The sequence below is a fragment of the Talpa occidentalis genome, unplaced genomic scaffold (assembly GCF_014898055.3).
Source record: "Talpa occidentalis isolate TD23 unplaced genomic scaffold, MPIMG_talOcc4v2.1 talOcc4.16, whole genome shotgun sequence".
In the NCBI taxonomy this organism is placed as follows: Eukaryota; Metazoa; Chordata; class Mammalia; order Eulipotyphla; family Talpidae; genus Talpa; species Talpa occidentalis.
Window position 1 is genome coordinate 16,884,067 of NW_023601653.1, and position 22,588 is coordinate 16,906,654.

The window sequence follows — 22,588 nt, forward strand, 5'->3', positions numbered from 1 at the left end:
TGAAAGATTTAGTCAGTGAGTGCTAACACTTTCAAAAGTGTCTTTAGAACAAGTGACTGACCTGCTGTGCTCTCCCATGGAGTGGCAGCCAGAGTTGGAGGCTTTGGGATTTTCTCCTGAGGAAACTTAGCTGAGTCTCTTCGCCTGCTGTCTAGGGGTAGCCAAGGAAAAGCCCCACAGCACAGGGACTTTTGGAAGCTTCTGCTGTGACCCACAATTTGCTAATATCCTGTTGGCCAAAGCGAGTCACAAATCAAGCCCAAGTCAATTTGTAAAAGTAATACTCACCGACATGGACATACGGTTTGGCAAGACTTGGGGACCATTCCCGAAATAATCTATCACATTCACAAAATCCCATACATACCCTAAAAAGCCACGAGAGGATACTTTTCATTATAGCTTTAAACGTGTTACTTATTTCTGTATCTGGTCCCTGGGTTATTATCTTTTTATTCAACCTTCCTAATTATGTCATGAATAATATTCCAAAGGTTATTTTTGTAGGAGGTATTAATTTATTATATGCACACGTTGAAGACATATCAAAAAACAAAACAAAGCAGGAGAGTTGGTAAAATGTATTTCAGCTCATTCTGTAGGTGTGGGTCATCTGAAGATTATCCCATTCCCTTTGCTTAATGATTAGTTGATTAGGGTTGACATTGCCATTTGAACCAGAGAAGTTTTTACTGGAAGCTTCTTGCAAATGTTTTCTTATGACAAAGCCAGCCCTTCTCACCCTGCTGATTGGCCTGAAAGAGGAGGCAAAGAGCTCGATGAGTGTTAGCAATCATCGACTAAATCTTTCTGGCTGTGCACAGCAAGCCCTGCCCAGGAGGCAGCCTGTACTGGCAGTGATGCCAAGGCTGGATAGCAGAGCAGAGGAGGGAAGGCATCTGGGTCTTCAACATCACTGAGTTGCAGGATAAACATTCCTGAAGCCCACCTTTCTGAATGTCAATGCTGAACTGGTGTATTTACTCATTCTTTAAGTTATTACAGTCAGATACTGGCACCTGTAGCCGTTAGCATCCTACCTAGCACTGTTCGTGCAGTGCTGTACCGGAGTAGGGTACAGCATATTACATACCGGAGTAGGGTACAGCATATTACATAATATCACATATTACATACCAATGCAATATGTGATCCTGTATTCAAAGGCTTTTCATCTAGTTGGGGACACAAGATAACAGCAACTGTACCAAGCTTGAGTCTGAGAGGAAGGCATAGTAACTACAGCACAACTGGGTCATCCGGGAGGTGATGATGAGCTGGGCCTGGAGTGATGGGAGTCAGAGAGAAGGGAGAAGGAGGTATAAGCTTATCCCAGGAAACCAATTCTATAATTGGTCAAGTCCTATCATTAAACAAATGGCGACCAAGATGACCCTGGTCCTTGCAATCACGTTACAGCCTTGACAGTGAGCCAAAGGATTCGACAATAGCAATGTGTAGGGTGGGAAGGTTGGGAGTAAGGAGAGCCAGGTCTTTAAGAGCACGGGAATTCATGCTAATGATGCAGTAGGGGATGCAAACCTCTACCAGCACAAACATCCCTGGGTGTCTAGGGTGCATGGAAGAGCTCGCTGTGGTGCAGTGGTTGTTGGAACCATCTGGGCATCTGCAGTAGCTTCAGCAGAACCACATGGAAAACATGTGGCTTCATGTTTCAGAATATCTTATATTAAGGGAGGCACATGCTCTTTCAAAGCCACAAGGCAAGATTTTCCTTAATATTGCGTCCCTGGATTGGCTGCTCAGTGTATTCTAAAGTGGTGTTACTGTGACTATCTGCAAGTTTGTGCAGCCATTCGTTGTTAACATGCAGGCTCCGATTCAGCAGGTCTGGGATGGGGCCAAGATCCCACATTTCTCGCAAGCCCCCAGGAGATGCAAAGGTGCTAAGGCAATTCTGTGTGGCTCTCCTCTTCTGCTGTCATTACCCTCCAGGGTCAAGAAAACAGGATGGGCTTCACCTTCTTCAGCCATAGGTGCAAGGATCCAGGAGAGACCTAATACATTTTGTTGGCCTTTATAGCTCTCCCTTGCATCCCAAACTCCTCCGTGGGCTAGGTGATTAGTCATAAGAGAGAAATCACACACAGCAGCCACGTGCCTCACACACCCCTTCTTGGCAAAGACTCCTTCACCAGACTTATCGGGGACAGAGCTCCAGCCACCTCTGGCTTCTGCTGCCCCACACAATGTTACTCTTTCCCTCTCCACGAGGGAGCTGGTGACTGGGCTTTTACTGCATTCAGTTAAACCCTCTGATTCAGACTCTATTAACCTGCGATGGGTGAGAATTTGGATAGCTAATGCCTACTTCTCAAGTCATTTCCTCATAAATAGGACAGTTAGCTAATGTAGTTCTAACCATGAAGATGATGAAGACATTTTCAAAGATTTCAAGTCAACTCAGATGGCTGCATGTAAATAAACACCCACTTTTTCTTTATGGATAAATCTATAATTTGTTCATTTCCTAAAATGTTCCAATAGACAACATTGCTGATCAGGTTTTTGAGCTGGAAGGAAACAATAGTAGATAAAATATTTATTGAGAGCTATACCATGTTTGTGACACATTTTGAAAGTGAAGAATCAAAAGCAATTTCCAAAAAAGTTGAATTCTTGGATTTCATGAACATGTACCCATTACAGAAGGCCACTGCACCCATGCATAAAATGATGGGTCTTGGGAATTTGCTGTGAAGCTCTGTGACAAGTGTAGTGAAGAAATTAGAAATAGAGGTTCACTCTTCCTCAGGGGATCCTGGGGTATTTGAAGGGCACCTAATAAGACAAACTATGTGGGAAAAGGAAAAACTACTTGTGTATTACAAAAGGTGACATTTTAGCTTAATCTGGGGCATAGTGCTTGAATTTCCCTCCCTCTCCCAATTTTCACTAAATATTGTTTAAAAAGCTAAAATTTGAAAAGCAGAAACAAATGGGAATTTCAAACCATCTCTACCTAATTGCCAATCTGCTTTTCCCCCAAAATGCATTTTTCTAATGCTCCATCATTTTCATCTTCAGAGTCTGTATCACATATCTTTGTGAAAAAACTTAATATTTGGAGATTATCATCACAATCAATTTATCTGTTTATGTGTCTAGGTACACATATTAAATTAAAACTCATTAATTCCTTGGGTTTTTCAAGTAGATTAACAAAACACTGAACTATATTTAAGCGACATCATTCTGATAAAATATTTTAACTTTAAGATAACTGTTTGGACTGCTTTTACACAGTGTTCTCTTTCCTTTAGGATGTATCATTTCTTATAGATGACTTTTCCTTTAGTTATAACATATTCAATTAATTCATGATGGCCTCCAAACTGGTAAATCAAGTGCTCCCATCTAGAAAGAAATCAAACATTATTTCAGTGCAAACAAGTCAAAATGATCATGTTGTCAACAAATGCTACAAATTTAAAATGTCAAGAAATTTAAAAACACATTCTCTAAAAATTCCTTCACATTGAGTTGTCGATATTTAGGCTTTTTAAAATATCACATAACTAGCCTATGATAAATTGAATATTATCTTAATGATGTTATATAAGTAGTTGATCATCAAGTATTTGATTCAATTAAGGGATGCATGAATGGAAAGTCAACATTATTTTTAACAGAGAGCAAGACCACAGTGTGTAGAATTATAGAGCCGCGCTTTCCTTCTGAAGAAGAAGTTCTGCACGAGGGCTATGATAACACAGGTATCAAGGAACTACAGGACTTACAACCTTAAGATTCAGAATAGTAAGACCCAAACTGTCACACTGGAGACAGGAGGTAGCAGATTGTGAGTAACAAGAAACCAAAGGCAGGAAAACTGAAGCAAGGCTTTGGGAAACCAAAAGGAACGAGAAGCCAGGGAGGTAATGAATCAGAACCAAGGTGACAAACTGAAATTGGGAGCTGGGCGGCTCAGAGCAAACAGAAGTGAAAGCCAAGAAGAAAAACAAAACACATGCCAGAGGGCACAAGTCCAAGGTCCAGGTCGACAGAACGGAAACCTGGAGATCTATGAAAAATGTAAGACAAATGAAGACACCAGGAAACTTGATCTTCCCTGAAGATCTGAACCTGTAGGGTCCCTATTAAGGGAAATGGTGATGACAGAGGGGACTGGGAGCTTCGAGTCTACACAGAGCCTGGCACTAATAATTAGGAAAAAAGGATTTGGAAGAAGTCTATTATTATAAAAGGCATAAGAGAGCTCAGCTGGGAGAACAGTTACCTGGATGAATTAATGATAATGAGATCACCCTGTTTGCCAACTTCCAAAGATCCATGCGTGTGAGATTTTCCCAATGCATAAGCTGCATTGATGGTGGCAGCGGCCAAGGCCTCCGGCATGGACATCCTCATGTTTACACAAGCCAGATGCATGACCATGGGCTAAGACAGGAAGAGAAAAGCATTGGAGGAAACAAAAAAAACGGCAGCTGTTACCTCGGACATTTTCAACACAGCAGAACAAATAAAGGAGGTTAAATGTGTAAGTGGAATTGGCTACACTGGGAGAGGAAAATTTATATTCTCATATAAAGGTTCTTATGCTTTGGAAAAGGTTCTTTTATTATAGATTCCTGTCCCCACCATGTGCATCTAATATTCATTTACAACTTTTCAAGACCACTTACTATTAAGTTAAAGTCCTCATCCACCCCCACTTACTAAAACTTCCTTGAGCTTATTCTATTCCTCAAGAGGGGAAATAGATTATTGTAAAATTACAATACTCAAGGCTGAATCAGAAAACAATCTTCGCTGAGTCTGCAAGTGATTATTGACACAGAAATATCCAAGCATTCTATGGTTGACACCTTTTTCTCGTTTTACAGGAAATGTTTTTAGCTCTTTGATTCATTTTAACAGTTAACTATTTTTTAATTATTGATACATTTGGTAGAAGTGAGATACTCTGCTCAGAAAGACACACTAGGGCCTCCCCTGGTGGCGCAGCGGTTGAGCGCTGGGCTGCGGCGAAGCTGCCAGCAGCCTCTGTAGTGCCAGTTCGATCCCCGGCCACCAGGCGAGGGTCCCACATGGCGCGCAGACCTCTCCTGCCGCCCGCTGCTCCCCTCAGCAGTGTACACTGTCAGTCTGCCTGCTCTGCTCTCCCCTCTGGCTCTGGTGAATTCTCTCACCCTCCCACGCTTCTGACTGTACCCAGTGTTTGTATAAATAAATAAATAAATCTTAAAAAAAGAAAAAAAAAAGACACACTAAAAATAATTACCATTGAAAAGCAATAGGCATTGGGGTTGAAGTCACTGCCAAGAGCAACGATGACACCTTCATCTAACATCTTCCTGGCTCGAGGCTGTTTCAGTCTAAGGGAGGAGAGAAAAGATGTCAGTCTGTGGAGCTGGAACTTTTACAGCATAGATGTTCAAGATGGAAGTGGACTTTAGATATCTAACCCCTCTGTGTTCTGGAAGAAGAAACAGAAACTATCTCCAGCCATTACAAGTGCCCTTCATTAGCCAGTCACTAAGTTCTAAGACTGCCCTGCCTACCCCTATGGCTAGAAAGTCCTATAGAGGCTGAAGATCACTGAAAAGACCTTTTCTTCTAATTATAATGTGATTATCCCAGTACCTACCCCTGCTACTGGCTGATTAATATTTTGCTTGAATGAATGTAGGAGCATATGACTACGTACTCTCTATCTGGCAATCAGAGGGATCTTTAGGAAAAACAAGTTGGATTATGTCACTGTACTCTGAAAAACTCCCCAGTGGCTTCCCAGGGACTTTCTGTCTACACCCTGGTCTCAACTCAACAAAATGTGCTCCTCATCTGCCCTCATCTCCTACTCTCCCCACTCCTAACTGCCCCCACCCCCCCACCCCCATGCCTCTCTGACCTTGGTGCAATCCAGCTGTTCTCAAACACACCCACTGCAGTCTGCCATCACACTCACCAGCCGTTTGTCCTGAACATTCTTCTCGATATCCCCCACTCCTTTCCCTAGATATAGCTTGTTCCCTCGCTTCCCCTAGGTCTTTGCTCAATCTCATAAATTAGTGAAGATGCAGCCATGATTGTTGCTAAGTAGTCCCAGTGGGTGACTGATAAATTGCAGACCTGTGGAAAATAGATCCTCAGCTAGGACGACATTTGAGAGAAGGTGGGTGAAAAAGAAGTTGCAGTGTAAGGAAAGAATAGAGCTTAAAATTTGTCTTTCAGTCATGCTGATAGCCTCTCCTCCCATTCCAGAACTGCTTAAGGTGGGGTTAGAGCTGCAAAGATATTAAGAGAGCACTAGAAAAAGCAGGGGGCTGAACCCATCTTAGTGGCAATAGTAGATGGCAGCCCCACTGGCGTGGGGACAAAGTCCAGAGTTTTAATGCTACACTGCCCTTCAGACCACAAGACCAGATTCTTGCTCTGTCTTAAGGTATTTAAGGTGAGTTAAAGCATTCCTTTTTTTTTTTTTTTTTTTTTAGGGGAGGGTATTTCTTGAATGGTAGAAAATACTGATTGATAAATTTGATTGCTGACTATTGAGGTTTGCAAGAGAAGGAATGAATCAAATCAATCAACATTATACCTACTCTTTAAGAGAAGACTGATGACAGAAATACGTAATATTATACATTGTGTAGGTAAAATCATAATACTTTTGAAAAAAGCACCGAATATTCCTTGCTTCTCTTTTATAAAAGTTACTTGAAGCCTGACTTCAACCCCTACGGCAGAGTTTCTCAACACCGGCACACTTCATATCTTGGGCTGAATAATTCTTTGTGTGTGGCTCTGTTCTCTGCATTGTAGGATCTCTGAAACCAAAGCAAACCCTAGAAATATATCTGCAGAATTGAGGTGACAGAAGGGGAGAGAGGTTGGAGGTGGGAATGAAGAGGATGGCGCCCAATTGTCTGCTTAAAAGGACTATGAGTGCTTTAGTGTTCCGAGCAGTATAGGGGGAGGCATGAACCTACTCCCCTAAATCATATACAGTGCAGTAAACCAATGTTACCTCAATAAAAAAATTTTAAATATTAAAATAAAAAAGCAGCATCGCAGGCTTCTCGCCTTTAGATGCTTACAGCACCCCCTAGTGTGACAATGAAAAATGTCTCCAGACATTGTCAAATGCCCCCTCGGGCGCAAACTCACCCCAAGGTCAAAATCACTGTTCTAAGGCCATAACTTTGGGAACATCCCCCTGAAAACCACACACCCCAACCACACCGAGAGCACCTCCTCCTAAGAGAACAAACTGTCCCTGGAAGGCTGATCTTCCAGACCCCAGCCACCGGGGCTGTCATGGATATGGCACAACAGAAACGTCAGGAGACTGGGGTCTCATACTTGGTAGAATCAGAGCAATGGCAGTTCTAAAGCTGGTGTGAGTTCACCCACAGAGGGCACACAGCAACATTCCCGGGAGATTTTACAAAATATTAATTGTCTCCTCTCTCCTCCCACCCCCAGCATTTACGAGAATGCTGATACACAATTACAGTGCCCGCTCACACCCGCTTAGCAAACAGATCATTCAGATTCTGGATGCTGCTTGGTATCTCCAACCTCCTCTGCATTTTTCTAAATTATAAATCCCATTTTATAATGCATACAGATTTTTTATTTGGAAAATGCCAAGAACTAGTAAAAAAGACAGCACCACCCTCCTCCATATCCCACCACTCTGAGGCAATTAGGCCTAAGGCCCTTCCTCAGGGTAATTTTGACTTGTCTGTGAACAGCATCCCACAATTGGCCTCTTCCAGGAGGTAAGTTTTCTTGATCTGCATTTTAAGGGATTTATAAGGGCAATGAAACAATTTAGGCATCGTGGAAGTCTGGGTTCCTCACAGCTTGTACCCAGAGCTCTTGTGTGGAGTGGGAAGGACCTCACCTCAGCATGTAGGCAGTGGTGGGCAGAAGGACTGCAGAGCACCTGGCCGTTGCCATGGCAGCGATGCCCTCATCACTTACTTCCTCCAGGTGACTGATTGCCCGGGCTCCCAATTCAGCCCCCAGCTAAGCAAAATGGACAGAGAGAGAAAGTTCTAGCCAACGGTTATAAATCAATAAAGTGCCACAAAATAGTTTTCCTGCAAAAGCAAACAGCACTCCATTATGATGCATTCTTACCAGCTGCCTCTATAACCACATGCCGATGGATGATGAACGTAATGGGCATTTATTTGAAAATTAGCTAGTGTGCTATTTCCAAATCTATTTTTAAGCACAAATGCTCACTGAAATTCTTCAGACATTTGCTTAGAAAATTTTACGAATCTTATGAATAAAGCAAAATGTTGAGTGATATTGGTAATAAAATCAAATTAGTAGAACATCGTAAAAACAGAATGATGAAAGGTATAATGAAATACTATTGCACTCAGTGAAAATGTATCAGTTAAGAAAGCAAACTTTTAAAATGTGGAATAATATGTACAATTGGAGAATCTCTACATGAGCTTGAATTCTCTCCAGATAAAAATCTTGGGCTGGATTGTTCAAAGAAAATGAAGAGAATAATACTCAAAACAGGCATTAATGTGGATCTCATCTTACCTTGACAAATTTTCTCACATGCACACACCCATGCACACACATACTCGAGGCTGAAAGACGGATGTGTTAAGCATGCCAAGGAATGCCAAGGAAATGAAAGTAGATTAAGGGGTGACATTACTCTGCAGCCCTGGGAGGCCACAATGCCCTCTTCCGGGTATGTAAGAGCTGGCCCCTCATCAGCAGCTCGCTCAGGTCTAAGAGCAGTTTGAATTGAGACCCTGGGGAGTCTACTGCTCCCTAGGACAGTCTGTGCTCCCCTGAGGGAGTGCCTTTCTGACCTTGGGATCACCCTTTTCCAACTTGATTTGCTCATCCTGGGTATTGACCTCTATTGATTTAATTCACCAGTCACTCTCTATGACCAAAAGTATCTTGTTGACCACCCAGTTCACATCCATTCAGCAAATATTTGCTTTCTAAAGGCAATCTCTATGCCAGGTGCTGTGTTAGCCTCCAGGGATAGGGTGTGTAAGACATGGTACAATCCTCAGTGTGTGTGTATAGTCCAGCAGGGATCACAGAGGTAACTTTAACACAGGGAGGTAAGTATAGGGAGGGGTTATGCCCCATCCTTAGGGAGGTTTGGGAAGAAGTCCCAGGGAAGCAGTTGCTAAGATGAAACATAGAAAGAAGGCAGCGTTAGCCAGACAAAGGGGAGTGTGCATATTAGTGAAATAGCAGGTATGGAGACAAAGGGTCTCAGCTGCGTTAAAATGATTTTGTGCCTGGATCATGGTAGAGAGGGTAGCTGAGGTATAAGGTGCAGGGGGGTGGGGGAGTAGAAAGAAAAGCAAGGGTTGGATCCTGGTGAGCCTATGTATATGGAGTTTGGCATTTGTTCTACAGGTAATGGTCAACCTTTAATTGGCTTAAAGCAATGGAGAAGAAGGATTAGATGCACTGAGGGAATGGATTAAAGGGAGGGAGTGAAGTGCAGGCAAGCTTGGAGGCCAGAATAGTTATTACAGGAATGCCGGTGAGAGCTGATGATAGTGTGAATTAGGCATTAGGGTGAAGAAAAGCGAATCTAGCGGTATTCAGGCGCAGAACTGGGAGGACTTGCCGGATGGTAAAAATGTGATAGGTGATGGGGAAGGGGAGTCAAAATAACATTCAGGTACTTGATTAGACAATAAATAAGTGGTAGAGTCATTTGCTGGGGCAGGACACACAGGACAAGAGTTGGAAGAATATCGAGAGAGCAAGTTGCACATGTAGTTGAAACACGTGTGAAGGACCTCCCTGGTGGCACAAGGGGTTAAGCACCACACTGTGAAGCAATCCTAGGCCTCTGCAGCACAGGTTTGATCCCCGGCCCGCCGGGGAGCAACCCCCATGGCGAAGCAGACCTCGCCCGCTGCTCCCCTCAGCAGTGTATTTCGGTTAGTCTGCCTGTTCTGTTCCCCACTCTGTCTCTGGTGAATCCTCTCACCTCCCAGACCTCTGGCCTGTGCCCCAGCTCTTGTATGCATAAATAAATAAATCTTATAAAAAAAATGTGTGAAATCTACATCTATATTTATGTCCCATGGACAGTTGCGTACTTAGCTCCAGGGTTGAGAGGAGAGACATCTAGAGGGATTTATCACTGGAGGGATTTTGTCTAGTTTTTCACTGCTAAGTTCTCAGTGCCTAGAACAGTGCCTGATACACAGTAGGCACTCAAAGATTTATTAAAATCATGAATAAATGAATCTGGGCAAGATATATAGTTTTGTGACTCTGGTGTGCTCCACTAAATTTAATCTGGATTCTGCCACAGAAAAATTCTAGAAGTTGCATGTGAAATTAATAGATTCTGCTAGTACAGTGTTGTGTGCCAACCAAAATAGGTGGTGGAATTTTAGTAAATGAGATCACAGTTACTTCTTTTTCTAATAGCATGAACAGGTGATCATAACATTAAATGTCCAAGAAAAAAAACCCACAAATTTTGAATAGGTCAGCAATTCCTAAACTCAAGCAGACCAGTCTGCACATCATTCAAAAAAATTTCCCCACTTACTGTCTTTTCAGAAGGCTGCTTCTACCTCTGACAAACTAAGTTTTCCACAGCACATGTATCAACAAAAGACCAAGCTTACCTCTGCAGCCTTCATCGGGTGGAGTTCATCCCCATGAAAATTAATTTGTAATCCTATATCTTTTCCACTCTGAAGAATCCTTCTGGTGGAATCCAGATCAAAGACGCCTTTCTCACAGAACACGTCTATGTTATCAACGTGTAGGTTCCCATTTCTGCTAAGTTCCTTCAGCTTTGGGAGGTGATTATTGACTATGTCATCAGCAGCTTCAGTGGCTGTTTTTCCTCTGAGGAAAGAAAATGAGATTACCGTGGGCAGACAATGTAAAAAAACCTGGAGAACGTTACACGTGAAACCCCCTCCTTGGCGCCCCACCACCCCTTACTGGTTCTCACTCTCCCAAGTTAAACCGCTGTCCCAGAGGCTGAGATTACTTTGGCACTGAGTGAGCCCCGCAGTAAGTGGAGGAGATGCCAATGTCCAGCTCCCGCCGGGCTCGCTCAATCACCCGCAGCATCTTGAGCTCTGTCTCCAGGTTGAGGCCATATCCGCTCTTGCATTCCACCAGCGTGGTGCCCGCCCGCATCATGCACTGAAGCCGCTGCTGGAAGGAGCTGAACAGCTCCTCCTCCGAGGCCTGGCGGGTGCGCTCCACCGTGAAGTTGATCCCCCCGCCAGCCTGGTGAATATCCATGTACGTGGCTCCTGCCAACTGAACACACCATACACCCTCAGGCTGGGCCCCATGGGAGGCTATAGAACGCCCAGGGCCTGCCATTCTTCAAAGTGATCAGCAAAAGCTATGCCAGGAGGCACCAAGCAATCGGAAAGGATGCACAAGTAGGCTGCCAAGGTCAAGAGGGGAGCTGAGGAGATGGGGTGTCCCCAGGAAAGGACTGGGGTGGCAGAAATGAGAGCTCCACTGGGAATTACTTGGGGTACCAGGGCAGCAACAATGTACTAGCTGGTACAGAAGTATTTCAGTCTTTTCATGACCCAGTGTGCCCCAGGGTGTACCAATGAAGTCTCAACATGCCTCAGCATCTAGGAGAAAGCAAAGTGCCTGCCACTCGGGATTCTACTGCAGTTATTCAGCCACTCAAGAGCCCCAGGGGAGGTTTCCATGCCTCAGGATTTGGCCGCTAGAGTTTAGGGCTGGAGCTTTGTCACTTAAGAGCCTGTCTCTGGGGTCGCACTGGCTCTGTCACTCCAAGCAGCAGCGAATGGGTGCGAGATAAGAAGCCTCCCTGGTGAGGCTCCCTGCCGGACTCTTCATGTGAGTTCTGCCACCGTGAGACATGATGACCTCAGCCAGCAACCCCTTCCCTGGCTCGGAGCTCACTTCCTATATTCACATAATGAAAGGCCTAGAGCAGACTGGACTGCAAATCTCCAAGGTTGCTTTTGGAGATTTAATTCTGTAATTTAATAAAGAAACCTGAAAAAACAACTCTAGTTTGTTGGGGAAGGCATGCAGTATCTGAAGAAAGTTTTTCTTTTTTCCGAGACAATCCATTTTAGTTGTTAGAATGTATACTTTTAAAAATATACCAAGAAAAGACATGGAAGAAACTTAAATACATATTATTAAGTAAAAGAAGTTAATATGAAAAGGCTACATATTGTTTGATTCCAACTATATGACATTTAGAAAAATCAAAGTTACAGAGACAGTAAAAAAAGATCAGTGGTTGCCAGGGGTTGGGGAAGGAAGGGAATAAATAGGCAGAGCACAGATTTTTCAGGGTAGTGAAACTATTTTTTGTGATACTATAATGTTGGATTCATGTCATGATACATATCTCCAGAAGCACAGAATACACAACACCAAGAGTGAACCCTAACATAAATTTGGACTCTGAGTGATACTGACGTGTCAGTAAAGATTCACCTCTTGTAACAAGTACATTAGTTAAATGTATTAGTTACATTTAATACATTAGTTGTGATTTTGATAATGGGACAGGCTGAGGGTGTGTGGGAGCACAGCTATCTGGGAAATCTATTTCCCACCCAATTTTGCTGTGAAATTAAAACTGCTTCAAAATTATTCAATCTATTAAAAACAAACAAACTTCATGAAAATGACTCCTACCAGGGATTTGAAAGTTCACTGTGGTTAATTTTGCCTGAATAGCCTAATTATCATGTTTCTTAAAAGTCTCATTTTTTTTTTCTGGGATAAAAGAGAATACAAGAAGTCTTGTACTTACTTTGTATGTTTGATCAGTAAAATTTTTTCCAAGTCTGGCCCAAATGAACGGTGATTTTCAAACTGTTTCCTGGAACCCCTTCAAAGGCTACCAGGGTTGGTAGAATGGAATGAGGAAAGGGGAAGAGGGAAAATCATCAAGCAAGGCAGCTCAGCTATGTTGTTTTTTTTTTAATTAAGATAACATTGGTTTATATCATTGTTTGTGTTTTGAAGTATAAGATCCCCCTTCAGGTGTTTTAAAAGGTGGCTTCTACAATTAATTTTTTTAATTAATTGTAAAAAATATTTGGACAAATGTATTAGGACATGAATCCAATATTATATTTGAAAGGAATGTTAGCTCTATATGTTGTATGAAGATCTGGGACAGTAATTTATTTTCTATAATTTATTTTCTAATTTATTTTCTATAATCCAGACCAGTAAACATATCCACTAAAAAGAGATGCAGAGATATATATTGCAAAGCCTGGTAGTGTATCAACTCTTTTGGAAAGTATTTGTCTGTATTTGTACTTTATTTGGATTGGCCATCATTTATTGCATTTACCTTCATAGCAAACTCGTGAACTCTTTCTCCAGCCCATACTGGATGTGTGTGTGCATCCACCAAACCTGTAATCAAGAAATCAAATCATTTTCAAAATTTAAAAAAAAAATAGAATGCTCTTTGACAGCAGACAGATTATACTAAACTGCTCTTGGGAAAGTATAACGGTGGTCATTCATCTTGGAGAAGCGTGGAGAAGGAAGACTTTGTCTGGTTCCCTGGATGGAGAAGAAATAAGATGCTTCTCTCCATGGCTGGTCTGGAAGGTTCCAATGGAGGAGAGGACAAAGTGATGAAAACATCCCTTAAAGAAATATAGCTCCTGGGCCTTCCCGGTGGCGCAGTGCTTGAGCGCTGGGTTGCGAAGCTGCCCATGGCCTCTGCAGCGCCGGTTCGATTCCCAGCTGCTCCCCGGCCACCAGAGGAGGGTCCCACATGGCGCGCAGACCTCTCCTGCCACCCGCTGCTCCCCTCAGCAGTGTACTTCGGTCCTGCTGCCTGCTCTGCTCCCCTCTCTGGTCCTGGTGAATTCTCTTACCCTCCCGCGCTTCTGACTGTACCCAGTGCTTGTATAAATGAACAAACAAACAAATAAATAAATAAATACATGCCTCTTAAAAAAAAAAAAAAAGAAATATAGCTCCTCACAGGGGACTGAGGTGATGGTGCACGGGTACATTGGTGAAGGAAATTCTATGGGGAGTACACCTGAGGGGGTGGGGAGAAGCAAATATTGTTTAAAAATGAACAATGATGTAAAAAATAAAAAACAATTATAAAAAAAGAAATTAAAATGTACAGATAGTAAAATTGAAAAAAGAAATAAAGAAATATAGCTCCTTCCCCCAAGAGGTGCATGCTCATCAAATAAGCTTTTAAAGCAGGATGTCACAGGCCTCCCCGGTGGCACAGGGGTTAAAGTCTCAGTGCTATCAAGTTATTGCCAGCCGCTATGGATCCCCGGCCAGGGAGCTGACCCACATAGAGCAGCAGACCTCTCCCTTCTCGTCTGCTGATCTTCTCAGCAGTGTATTTCAGTCACTCCTCCTGTTCTGCTCCCCACTCTGTCTCTGGTGAATCCTCTCACCCCCTGCACCTCTGGCCTACACCCCAGTTCTTGTATACATAAATAAATTTTTAAAAAGTTAAAGAAGGATGTCACATTATTAGTTGAGCACACCAAGGAATAATGAAGGTGTGAAAACAGAATAATATAATGCCTACCTTTAAATTTGAGAAAGGAAAATATGAAATCAGAAAGATGAATCTTCCTTCAAGGGAGAAATTGTTTTAATGAAAGAAAACGATAAAGCTATCACCTGGAACTTTTATTTATCTAGATACACCAATAAAGTGTATCTTCTGGTAATACTTAAAATACTTTATGGCTCATTAGTAATTCTGATTGGATTGAAATCAAGTCTGTCTTTAGATTGCTTTCTGCTATATCTGCTCTTTTGTGTAAGGTTTTGCCCTGACTTATGAGCCAAAGGTGGAAGTTCTGTCAGAGATACACAGTCCACATTTAAATATATAAATCCATGACAACTTCCGTTTCCTGTTGGCTCTGGTTGGAGGGGTGAATATTGAATGTCCTGAGAGGTCAGATTGCTGTCAGACATGGCCCATGGACATGAACATGGCCATGGACAAGGCCATGGTAAAATGGAACTTCCAGGCTATAAACAATGGAAGATAGAAGGAACACCTTTAGAAATTATCCAGGAGAAGCTGGCTGCACAAGGGCTAAGGGATCCATGGGGTCACAATGAGGCTTGGAGATTCATGGGTGGCTTTGCAAACAATGTTTCCTTTGCTGGTGCATTATTAAAAGGATTCAAATGGGGATTTGCTGCATTTGTGGTAGCTGTGGGAGCTGAATATTACCTGGAGTCCCAGAATAAAGAGAATCACTGCAAATAAAACAGAAGTAACGTAGTAGCTTCTTAATTCATAAAAATAAGATTTTTTAACTGTAACCTACTTACGAGTGTTTGTCCCTTAAAGAATACTAGTAAGATTTAATAAAGTAAGAAAAGGTAAAAATAAATAAATAAATATATAAATCCCAGCCTCTCTGTTTGTGTAATATTTCTTTCAGATGATTATATGAAGCCATACAAAATCAATAGTGTATGAGGTGATGGTCAACAAACTGATTCTATTGTCAAAAACTAAAATAACATCCTACAATTTCTTGGATATTTCACCCCCAAACTTCAGTTTTGTAATCTGAAATGTGCAATGATGATCCTTACCTTACAGAGCAGGTATAAGAATTCAACATGAAAGCATGTTTGTAAAAGTCTGACTTTCAAGACCAATACATGATAGCTATTATTATATTTTAATGTTTTTATGAGACCTAATTTAAAACAAATAGCTACTGTCTCTCTTCACTATTATTTTATATTTCATGGTCTTATTGGAAAGGGTAATACCTGGCAAGATGCATTTCCCAGAACAGTCAATTCTTTCTTCAAAAGTTTCTTTAGCAAACTGTCTTTGGATAGCATCAGCAGGACCGATGGCCTTTATACACCCATCCCTGAAGAACATTCAAGAAATAATTACTGAAGTTTGGGGAAATATTATGAGAACTCTGACTAGTTATTTAAAATATGTTATTGATGTCTTTTGATGAGTCGACATTTACTATAATTCCTTCTCAAACCTATGTATTTGGAAAAGTGACTACATTTCAGGCTGAAAGTTAAATCTTTCGTAACAGACTATGCTAATTGTTCCCCAAGAGCAACGTTTCCTTTCCCCACAGTACTAAAATCCAGATTACTACATTTAGCTTAGCTGGACATATGACCTCTTCCCCAAACCCCCAGAAGAAAGACTACATTTCTCAGTCTCCCACCAATTGAGCGGCCATGTGACTACATCTTAGCCAACAGGATTGTTTTCTCTGAGCCTCCCTGGTGGCGCAGGGAGGTTAAGTGCAGCGCTGTGAAGCTGTCGGCAGCCTCTGCAGCACTGGTTCAATCCCCGCCGGCCAGCAAGAATCCCACATGGTGCGACAGACCTCTCCTGTCTCGCCCGCTGCTCCCCTCAGCAGTGTATTTCAGTCAATCTGCCTGTTCTGTTCCCCACTCTGTCTCTGGTGAATCACCTCATGCTCCCGCGCATCTGGCCTGTACCCCAGCTCTTGTATAAATAAAATAAATCTCTCAAAAAAAAAAAAAAAGGATTGTTTTCTCTTCCTGTTTCCTACTGGCTGGAATGCAGGCACAGGACTGGAGAGGGCAACCATCTTGGATAACAGAGTGACCTTGAAAGGGTCACACACATAGGGCAAGATGGCAGGGGCCTGGGTCCACAGCTCTTGACAAAGAATATGGCCTTCCACTAACCCTGAATTTTCTACCTCTGGATTTCTGCATAGGAGAATAGATGTCTTATCTTCTTTCAAGCCCTGCTAATTTCAGTCTTTGTTACTCACTGCCAATTAGTGTTTCCAGAACTGAGAGTTGGGAAATGCATGAAAAGCAGGAGAGAAGATGTCAGAAACCGGACTGCAGTGATTTGGATGACCAGAGAGTAAGACGGGAAGTAGAAGCTAAGTGAAAAGGATAGATAGTATGACAGGAAAGAAATACAACCCTGAGAGTTATGGGGAAGGCAAATTTAGAAATTATACAGGAAATTCAGTTCTGAAATTTTGTTTAGTCACCTGACTCATACAATTCTTCATCACCAACTGCTTTTATATGCAATTAAAGAATTTCAATTAGAGAATCTAGTGGTGAAAAGGACCAGCAGGAAATTGACCCTTAAATGGCAAAGGACAAAAAAGAGTTTTACATAGAGTTTCTTTCTTCTAGCACAAGAATTGTGTCTCAATTGGAAAGGAGCTGTATCTTAGCCAGGATCCATAGGCAAAAGATCTGAGAAGTTATTCCATGCAAAAAATTAATGACTGACACTGATTTAAGTGGGGTTATTTGTGTTATAACAAGATCAAATCTAAGAAATCAATTTTAACAGCCTCAATCAATGTCAGGAGAAATTTTTTCCTGACCCCACTAATTATCTGATTATCTGCTGCCTACCAGGATCTCATACATTGGTGAATCTGTACTTACTATGTTTGGATAAGGCTTATGTACAAAGACAATTATTTAAAATATCTAAAAGCATTCCTGCAACAGTGGTTTTTTAAGGTAGCCATTAAAAATTATAAAACTATGTATTAATAAGATTTTCAATATGTATTATTTAGTGGGGAAAAAACCCAGGTACAAAACAGTATACATGGTAAGATTCCTTTTCTAAAATATGCATTTGTATGTAATTCCATCTGCATAGAAAATGCCCGAGGAGCTAAGCACCTAATTGTTGGTGTGAGATTACTGAATGGTGGGGTATGAATGACTTTTCTTCATTTTTCATATTTTCACACTTTTTCTACAATGAACATGTCACAAGATTTTTTTTTTTTTTAAGGAAAAAAGAGCAGGGACAGATTTGCTTTCTATTTACCCTCTATTCTGAAAAGTTTACAGAGAAAACTACAGAATCTTCTTTAGATGCTATAGTCTATTCATCATACACTACCTCTTTGTGTGGCTTTCAAGGTGCTTTGTGAATCTTTGGGATTGATACGCAACCAATCTTAGTTATTAAAGCCTAAAAGCTGTTCTCATTTTGGAGATGGATAAAAATGACACCCTCTTACCTCCCCCCCCCCACCACACACACACACACACACACACTCTCTCACACTGTCAGGTGCCCCTCCAGTGCAGGGTTTTATAAACCCAACTACAGGCATTGCCCTGCTTTGCTATTATCATATTGTAGTATCATGATCTTTTCAATGCATCTCAGGACCATGTAATAGACTCAGATCAAAACCCCACAGTTCCATCCAGGTAAGTCAACACCCTCCTCTTTATTTTCCTATTGTACCTGGCTTTCCTGTAAACAAAAGTATAAAGTCAGTGTCCTGGAATCCAAGACTTCATGTGGGAGGTATTAATTTTTATAGATACTGCTTTGGTTTCACACTTCCTAGTATTTTCTTATCTGTGTAAACAGTTGTGCGATTCTGCAAATTGATTTTAACCAAACACCAAGAATGTTTCCATCCCTCTATTAATCAAAAACAAACCAAGCTGGGTTGTTACACAACCTAAGCAGCCTGATCAGGGGTAAGACTGATTCATCTTGAGCAATCCCGGCGACATGGACTTTCCAGTTCATACGGGCTTCCAACCCTCACCCCCACTCCAGGTCCGCCCTCCCAGACCTGGCCTGTTCTTTGGTCACACTTAGCAGAAAGCCCAAAAAGATTTCATGAAAATGATTGGAAAGTCCTGTTTTTCCTGGTGGCTGCATCTACCTCCCTATCCCACCCCCAATCATCACCCTCTAAACGTTTTGGTCATCCAGCTTTGGTGTAGAAACTAAGGGAGCTGGAGAAAAGCTTTTTGAATATTCAGCTCTCAGAACTCCACCCACAGACTCAAAATCTCAGGGGATGGGGTGCAGAGAGTGAGGAGGTGGGTAGTGTAAGCGCTCGGGTTTTTTTTAAAAAGCATTTTTTAAAAAAAATCTCAGACATCCCCAGAGGCATTTCAGAAAACTAGAGAGATCAACAATCCCTTGGGTTGTGCGACACCCATATTACCCACAAGAGGTTCAGCTTGAGCGCGTTTGTTCACGGAATGGCGACACGAAGCAAACCTGCCAGCATCAGGTGCGTAAAAGGCAGGCCCGCCAGGGCCCTGCGGGCGGGAGCAGCTGAGGAGAACAGCGGCAGAGGCAGGAGAGGTCTGCCGCGCCGTGTGGGTAGCTCCCTGGCCGGCCGGGGACATTAAATGGATTAAATTCCCTTTTCTGTACGTCTGTCACAAGCCTTTACCCGGTTCGCCTCCCAGCGCATGGCTTCGAGACCCGACCCCCGCCCCGCCCGCCCCGCGCGCCCCGCGCGCCCCCACTTACGCGCCCACCACCAGGCTGGCGCCCTCCAGCACCGCCAGGCTGCGCAGCGCGCCCCGCGCCAGGAAGCGCTCCCCGCGGGCGCACACCAGCACCACCTGCCGCGCGTTCTCCAGCAGCAGGCGGTGGCCGCCGGCCATGGCGCGCGCGGGTCTCCGGGAGGCACCGCCAGGGCCCGGCGGGACGCGGAGGAGGGCGCCGGGCGCGGGCCGCGCCGCCGGGGAGGGCGGGCGGGGGGGCGGGGCTCGCAGGCGCCGCCCACACCCCCCCCCTGAGGGCGGGCACCTCCCCCCACCCCCCCCATCGCCGGGGCTGGAAAGGTACCGACCCCCAGAGTCCCAGCGCGGGGCGGCTAATAAACGTTCCATAGCGTCTCCTTTTGTGTGGCGTCCTGTCGCCGTTGTGGGGAAACGTGGGGGACATGGGGGACACGGTCGTCCTTACTTTGCAGCTCGGCCACCGGAGAGAGAACGGAGGGGTGTGGTGGCTACGTCGCCGGACGGGAGTCCCGGAGAGGCGGGGGTCCCCGGGAGGCGGGGGTCCCCGAGACGGGGGTCCCGGAGAGACGGGGGCCCCCGAAGGCGGGGGTCCGGGAGAGACGGGGGTCCCCGAGAGACGGGGGTCCCCGAGAAAAAGGAAGTCCCGAGAGGCGGGTGTTCCTGAGAAAAGGAAATCTCCGAGAGACTGGGGTCCCCGAGAGGCCGGGGTCCCCGAGAGACGGGGGTCCCCGAGAAAAGGAAGTCCCCAGAGGCTGGGGTCCCCGGGAGGCGGGGGTCCCCGAGAGGCGGGAGCGCTTGCAGGGGGCACCGGCGGCCGGGGGGGGGGGGGGGCGGCTGCTGGACTGACCTCTGACCTGGGGCAAGGCCTGGCGGCCGGGACAGACCCCCTGAGCGAACGGAGCTGGGCGGACGCCCGAGGGCCAGCCCTGAGAAAGGACCGCGTGGAGAGGCCTCTGCCCAGGGGACGGGGCGGCGGATGGGGCGGGGGGAGGGTGTTGGGGGGGCGCAGGAACCTGGGGGTGTAGCTCTGGCCCGCGCGGCCTTGAAGCAGTGGGGCGGCGGGTGCCCGGCACTTTCGGTTGGGCAGGTTGACTCGGGACCCCCTACCAGACAGTCCCGGAGATGAGGGGGGGTCGGGGCGAGGGAGGCTAGAGCCGAGACCGGAGAATCGATTGGCGCCTTAGCCTTTCTTCACCTGACAGCCTCCGGAGGGATAGGTTGAAACAGCTCCTGGATCCAGACTCCCCGAGGTAAAAACCTGGCTTCGGCTCGCTGACCCCACCTCCTACCCCAGCTGTATCTGGTGGGGCCACCGAGGTTGGCGAGGGAATGAAGGTTGTTTAAGTCAGATGGTCTAATTCTCACCCACACCTCTTCCCGGCCATCAGTGGCTGTGAAAACACTGGCAGCCATTGGGGTTTGTCTTAGGGTCCTAATTATTTTTTATTTTTAAAGATTTATTTATTTATGCATACAAGAACTGGGGTACAGGCCAGAGGTGGGGTGTGTGTGTGTGCGTGTGAGAGAGAGAGAGAGGATTCACCAGAGACGGAATGGGGAACAGAACAGGTGGATTGACTGAAGTACAGGGCTGAGAGGATCAGCAGGTGAGTCAGGAGAGGTCTGCTGTGCCATGTGGGTAACTCCCTGGCCAGGAATCGATCTTGTGCTGCAGAGGCTGCCGATAGCTTCATAGGTTGTATCTTAACTCCTAGCGCCACCAGGGAGGCCCCCTAATTATTTTTTATTTTATTTTTTTTACTTTGGCCTTTTTTAGATTTATTGATTGATAATTTTTAACATATGTAGATACTGGAAATAAAATTGACTAAATTACATTTTCTGTATGTCTGTCACAAGAGTAAAGGTATACATTCATTATTCTTTAAATGCACTTTTATTAACTCTGAGATTGTGGAAAATACAGAGAAAAGGCACTTCACGATCAAAAGGGAGTTACTTTGTACACAAGGAATATATCATAAAGGCAGGCTGAGGCCTGCAAAGACATGAAATATATAAATAAGCCAATTCAGTATCATTTAAAGTCATTTAAAAACTAAGAACAGAAAGCAAAAACTCCTGTAGATGAAGACAAAAGTGAGGATATACTTTAGCTTCATCTTATGGCAATAAAAGAGAGATGTCAAGTAGATAAGAGGAAAGAAAAAAAATTGGAGAAGAATTAGATATCAGTAGAAGAGACACTGGGTGGGGGTGTGGGGGCAGAATCCAGGGTCACTTATAGCTCAGACACACAACTATACACAGACACACAACTATACACAGCTTTAGAAAGAAAAGTATAATATGTAAAGAAATAATACTTAGAAGTAGAAATAGAGGAAAATAGAACACAAAATGTTGTTAATGCATAGAAACATATTGAGACCTTATAAAAGATCTGCTAAAGATATGAATGTTGGACCTCCCCCGGTGGTGCAGGCAGTTGAGCGCCGCACTGTGAAGCTGTCGGCAGCCTCTGTAGCGCTGGTTAGATCCCGAGGCAGCCGGCGAGGGTCCCACATGGCGAGACAGACCTCTCCTGTCTCACCCACTGCTCCCCTCAGCAGTGTATTTTGTCAGTCTACCTGTTCTGCTTCCCACTCTGTCTCTGGTGAATCCTCTCACCCTCCCATGCATCTGGCCTGTACCCTGGTTCTTGTATAAATAAATAAATAAATCTTTTTTAAAAAGATGTGAATGTTACATTTTGCAATTCTAGGCATATTTGCAAATTTATGTAATTATAAATATAAAGTATGAGGTGAAATTATAGAAAAATAAAAGCCTTTGGGGTTCAATATACTTGTCTTAATCCTGCTTGTTAATTTATGAGCTAAATTCTGTTATTTATGACCTTGGGAAATTTAATTTTCCTAAACCTCAGTTTTTTCATCCTCAGTGCGAGCATAGTGTTGGCATTTTTTTCTTTTTTACAGTGTTATGGATTTATTTGAGTTTTAAATAAGATGGTGGCGCAAGGGGTTAAGACGCGACCTATGAAGCTGTCCCCAGCCACTGAGTTCAATCCCTAGGCCAGACAGGGAGCTACCCACATGGTGCAGCAGACCTCTCCTCTCTCACCCACTGCTCCCCTCAGTGTATTTCACTCAGTCTGCCTGTTCTGTTCCTCGCTCTGTCTCTGGTGAATCCTCTCACCACCACCACCCCCCGGCATCTCTGGCCTGTACCCCAGCTCTTGTATGCATAAATAATCTTAAAATAAATAAGATGAAAGGGCTATCACTTAGCCCAATGTCTAGCTCAAACAAATAATATGTGT

The 22,588-nt window shown here is 44.0% G+C and overlaps 3 protein-coding genes across 5 annotated transcripts in view; 2 read left to right on the top strand and 1 right to left on the bottom strand.

Moving 5' to 3' along the window:
• Nucleotides 1-1,701: 1,701 nt before the first annotated feature.
• Nucleotides 1,702-19,443, bottom strand: AMDHD1 (amidohydrolase domain containing 1). The gene is made up of 9 exons (XM_037513834.2): nucleotides 19,307-19,443; nucleotides 15,793-15,899; nucleotides 13,352-13,416; nucleotides 11,021-11,298; nucleotides 10,647-10,872; nucleotides 7,895-8,019; nucleotides 5,267-5,360; nucleotides 4,262-4,422; nucleotides 1,702-3,378 (listed from the first exon to the last, which is right to left on the bottom strand). Exons 1-9 carry the CDS (start codon nucleotides 19,441-19,443, stop codon nucleotides 3,291-3,293), a joined length of 1,281 nt encoding a protein of 426 aa, XP_037369731.1. The 3' UTR covers nucleotides 1,702-3,290.
• Nucleotides 14,891-15,274, top strand: LOC119248137 (NADH dehydrogenase [ubiquinone] 1 beta subcomplex subunit 3-like). Its single transcript, XM_037515128.2, has one exon. The coding sequence runs from the start codon at nucleotides 14,972-14,974 to the stop codon at nucleotides 15,272-15,274; it is 303 nt and encodes a 100-aa protein (XP_037371025.1). The 5' UTR covers nucleotides 14,891-14,971.
• Nucleotides 19,444-20,343: 900 nt separating the features above from the next.
• The window catches only part of CCDC38 (coiled-coil domain containing 38), a 32,516-nt gene continuing 30,271 nt past the window's right edge, over nucleotides 20,344-22,588 (top strand). For all 3 annotated transcript variants that reach the window (XM_054696121.1, XM_037513835.2, XM_054696122.1), the window contains exon 1: nucleotides 20,344-20,552. The gene's annotated coding sequence lies outside the window, so the exon portion shown is untranslated. The remainder of the gene's footprint in view (nucleotides 20,553-22,588) is intronic.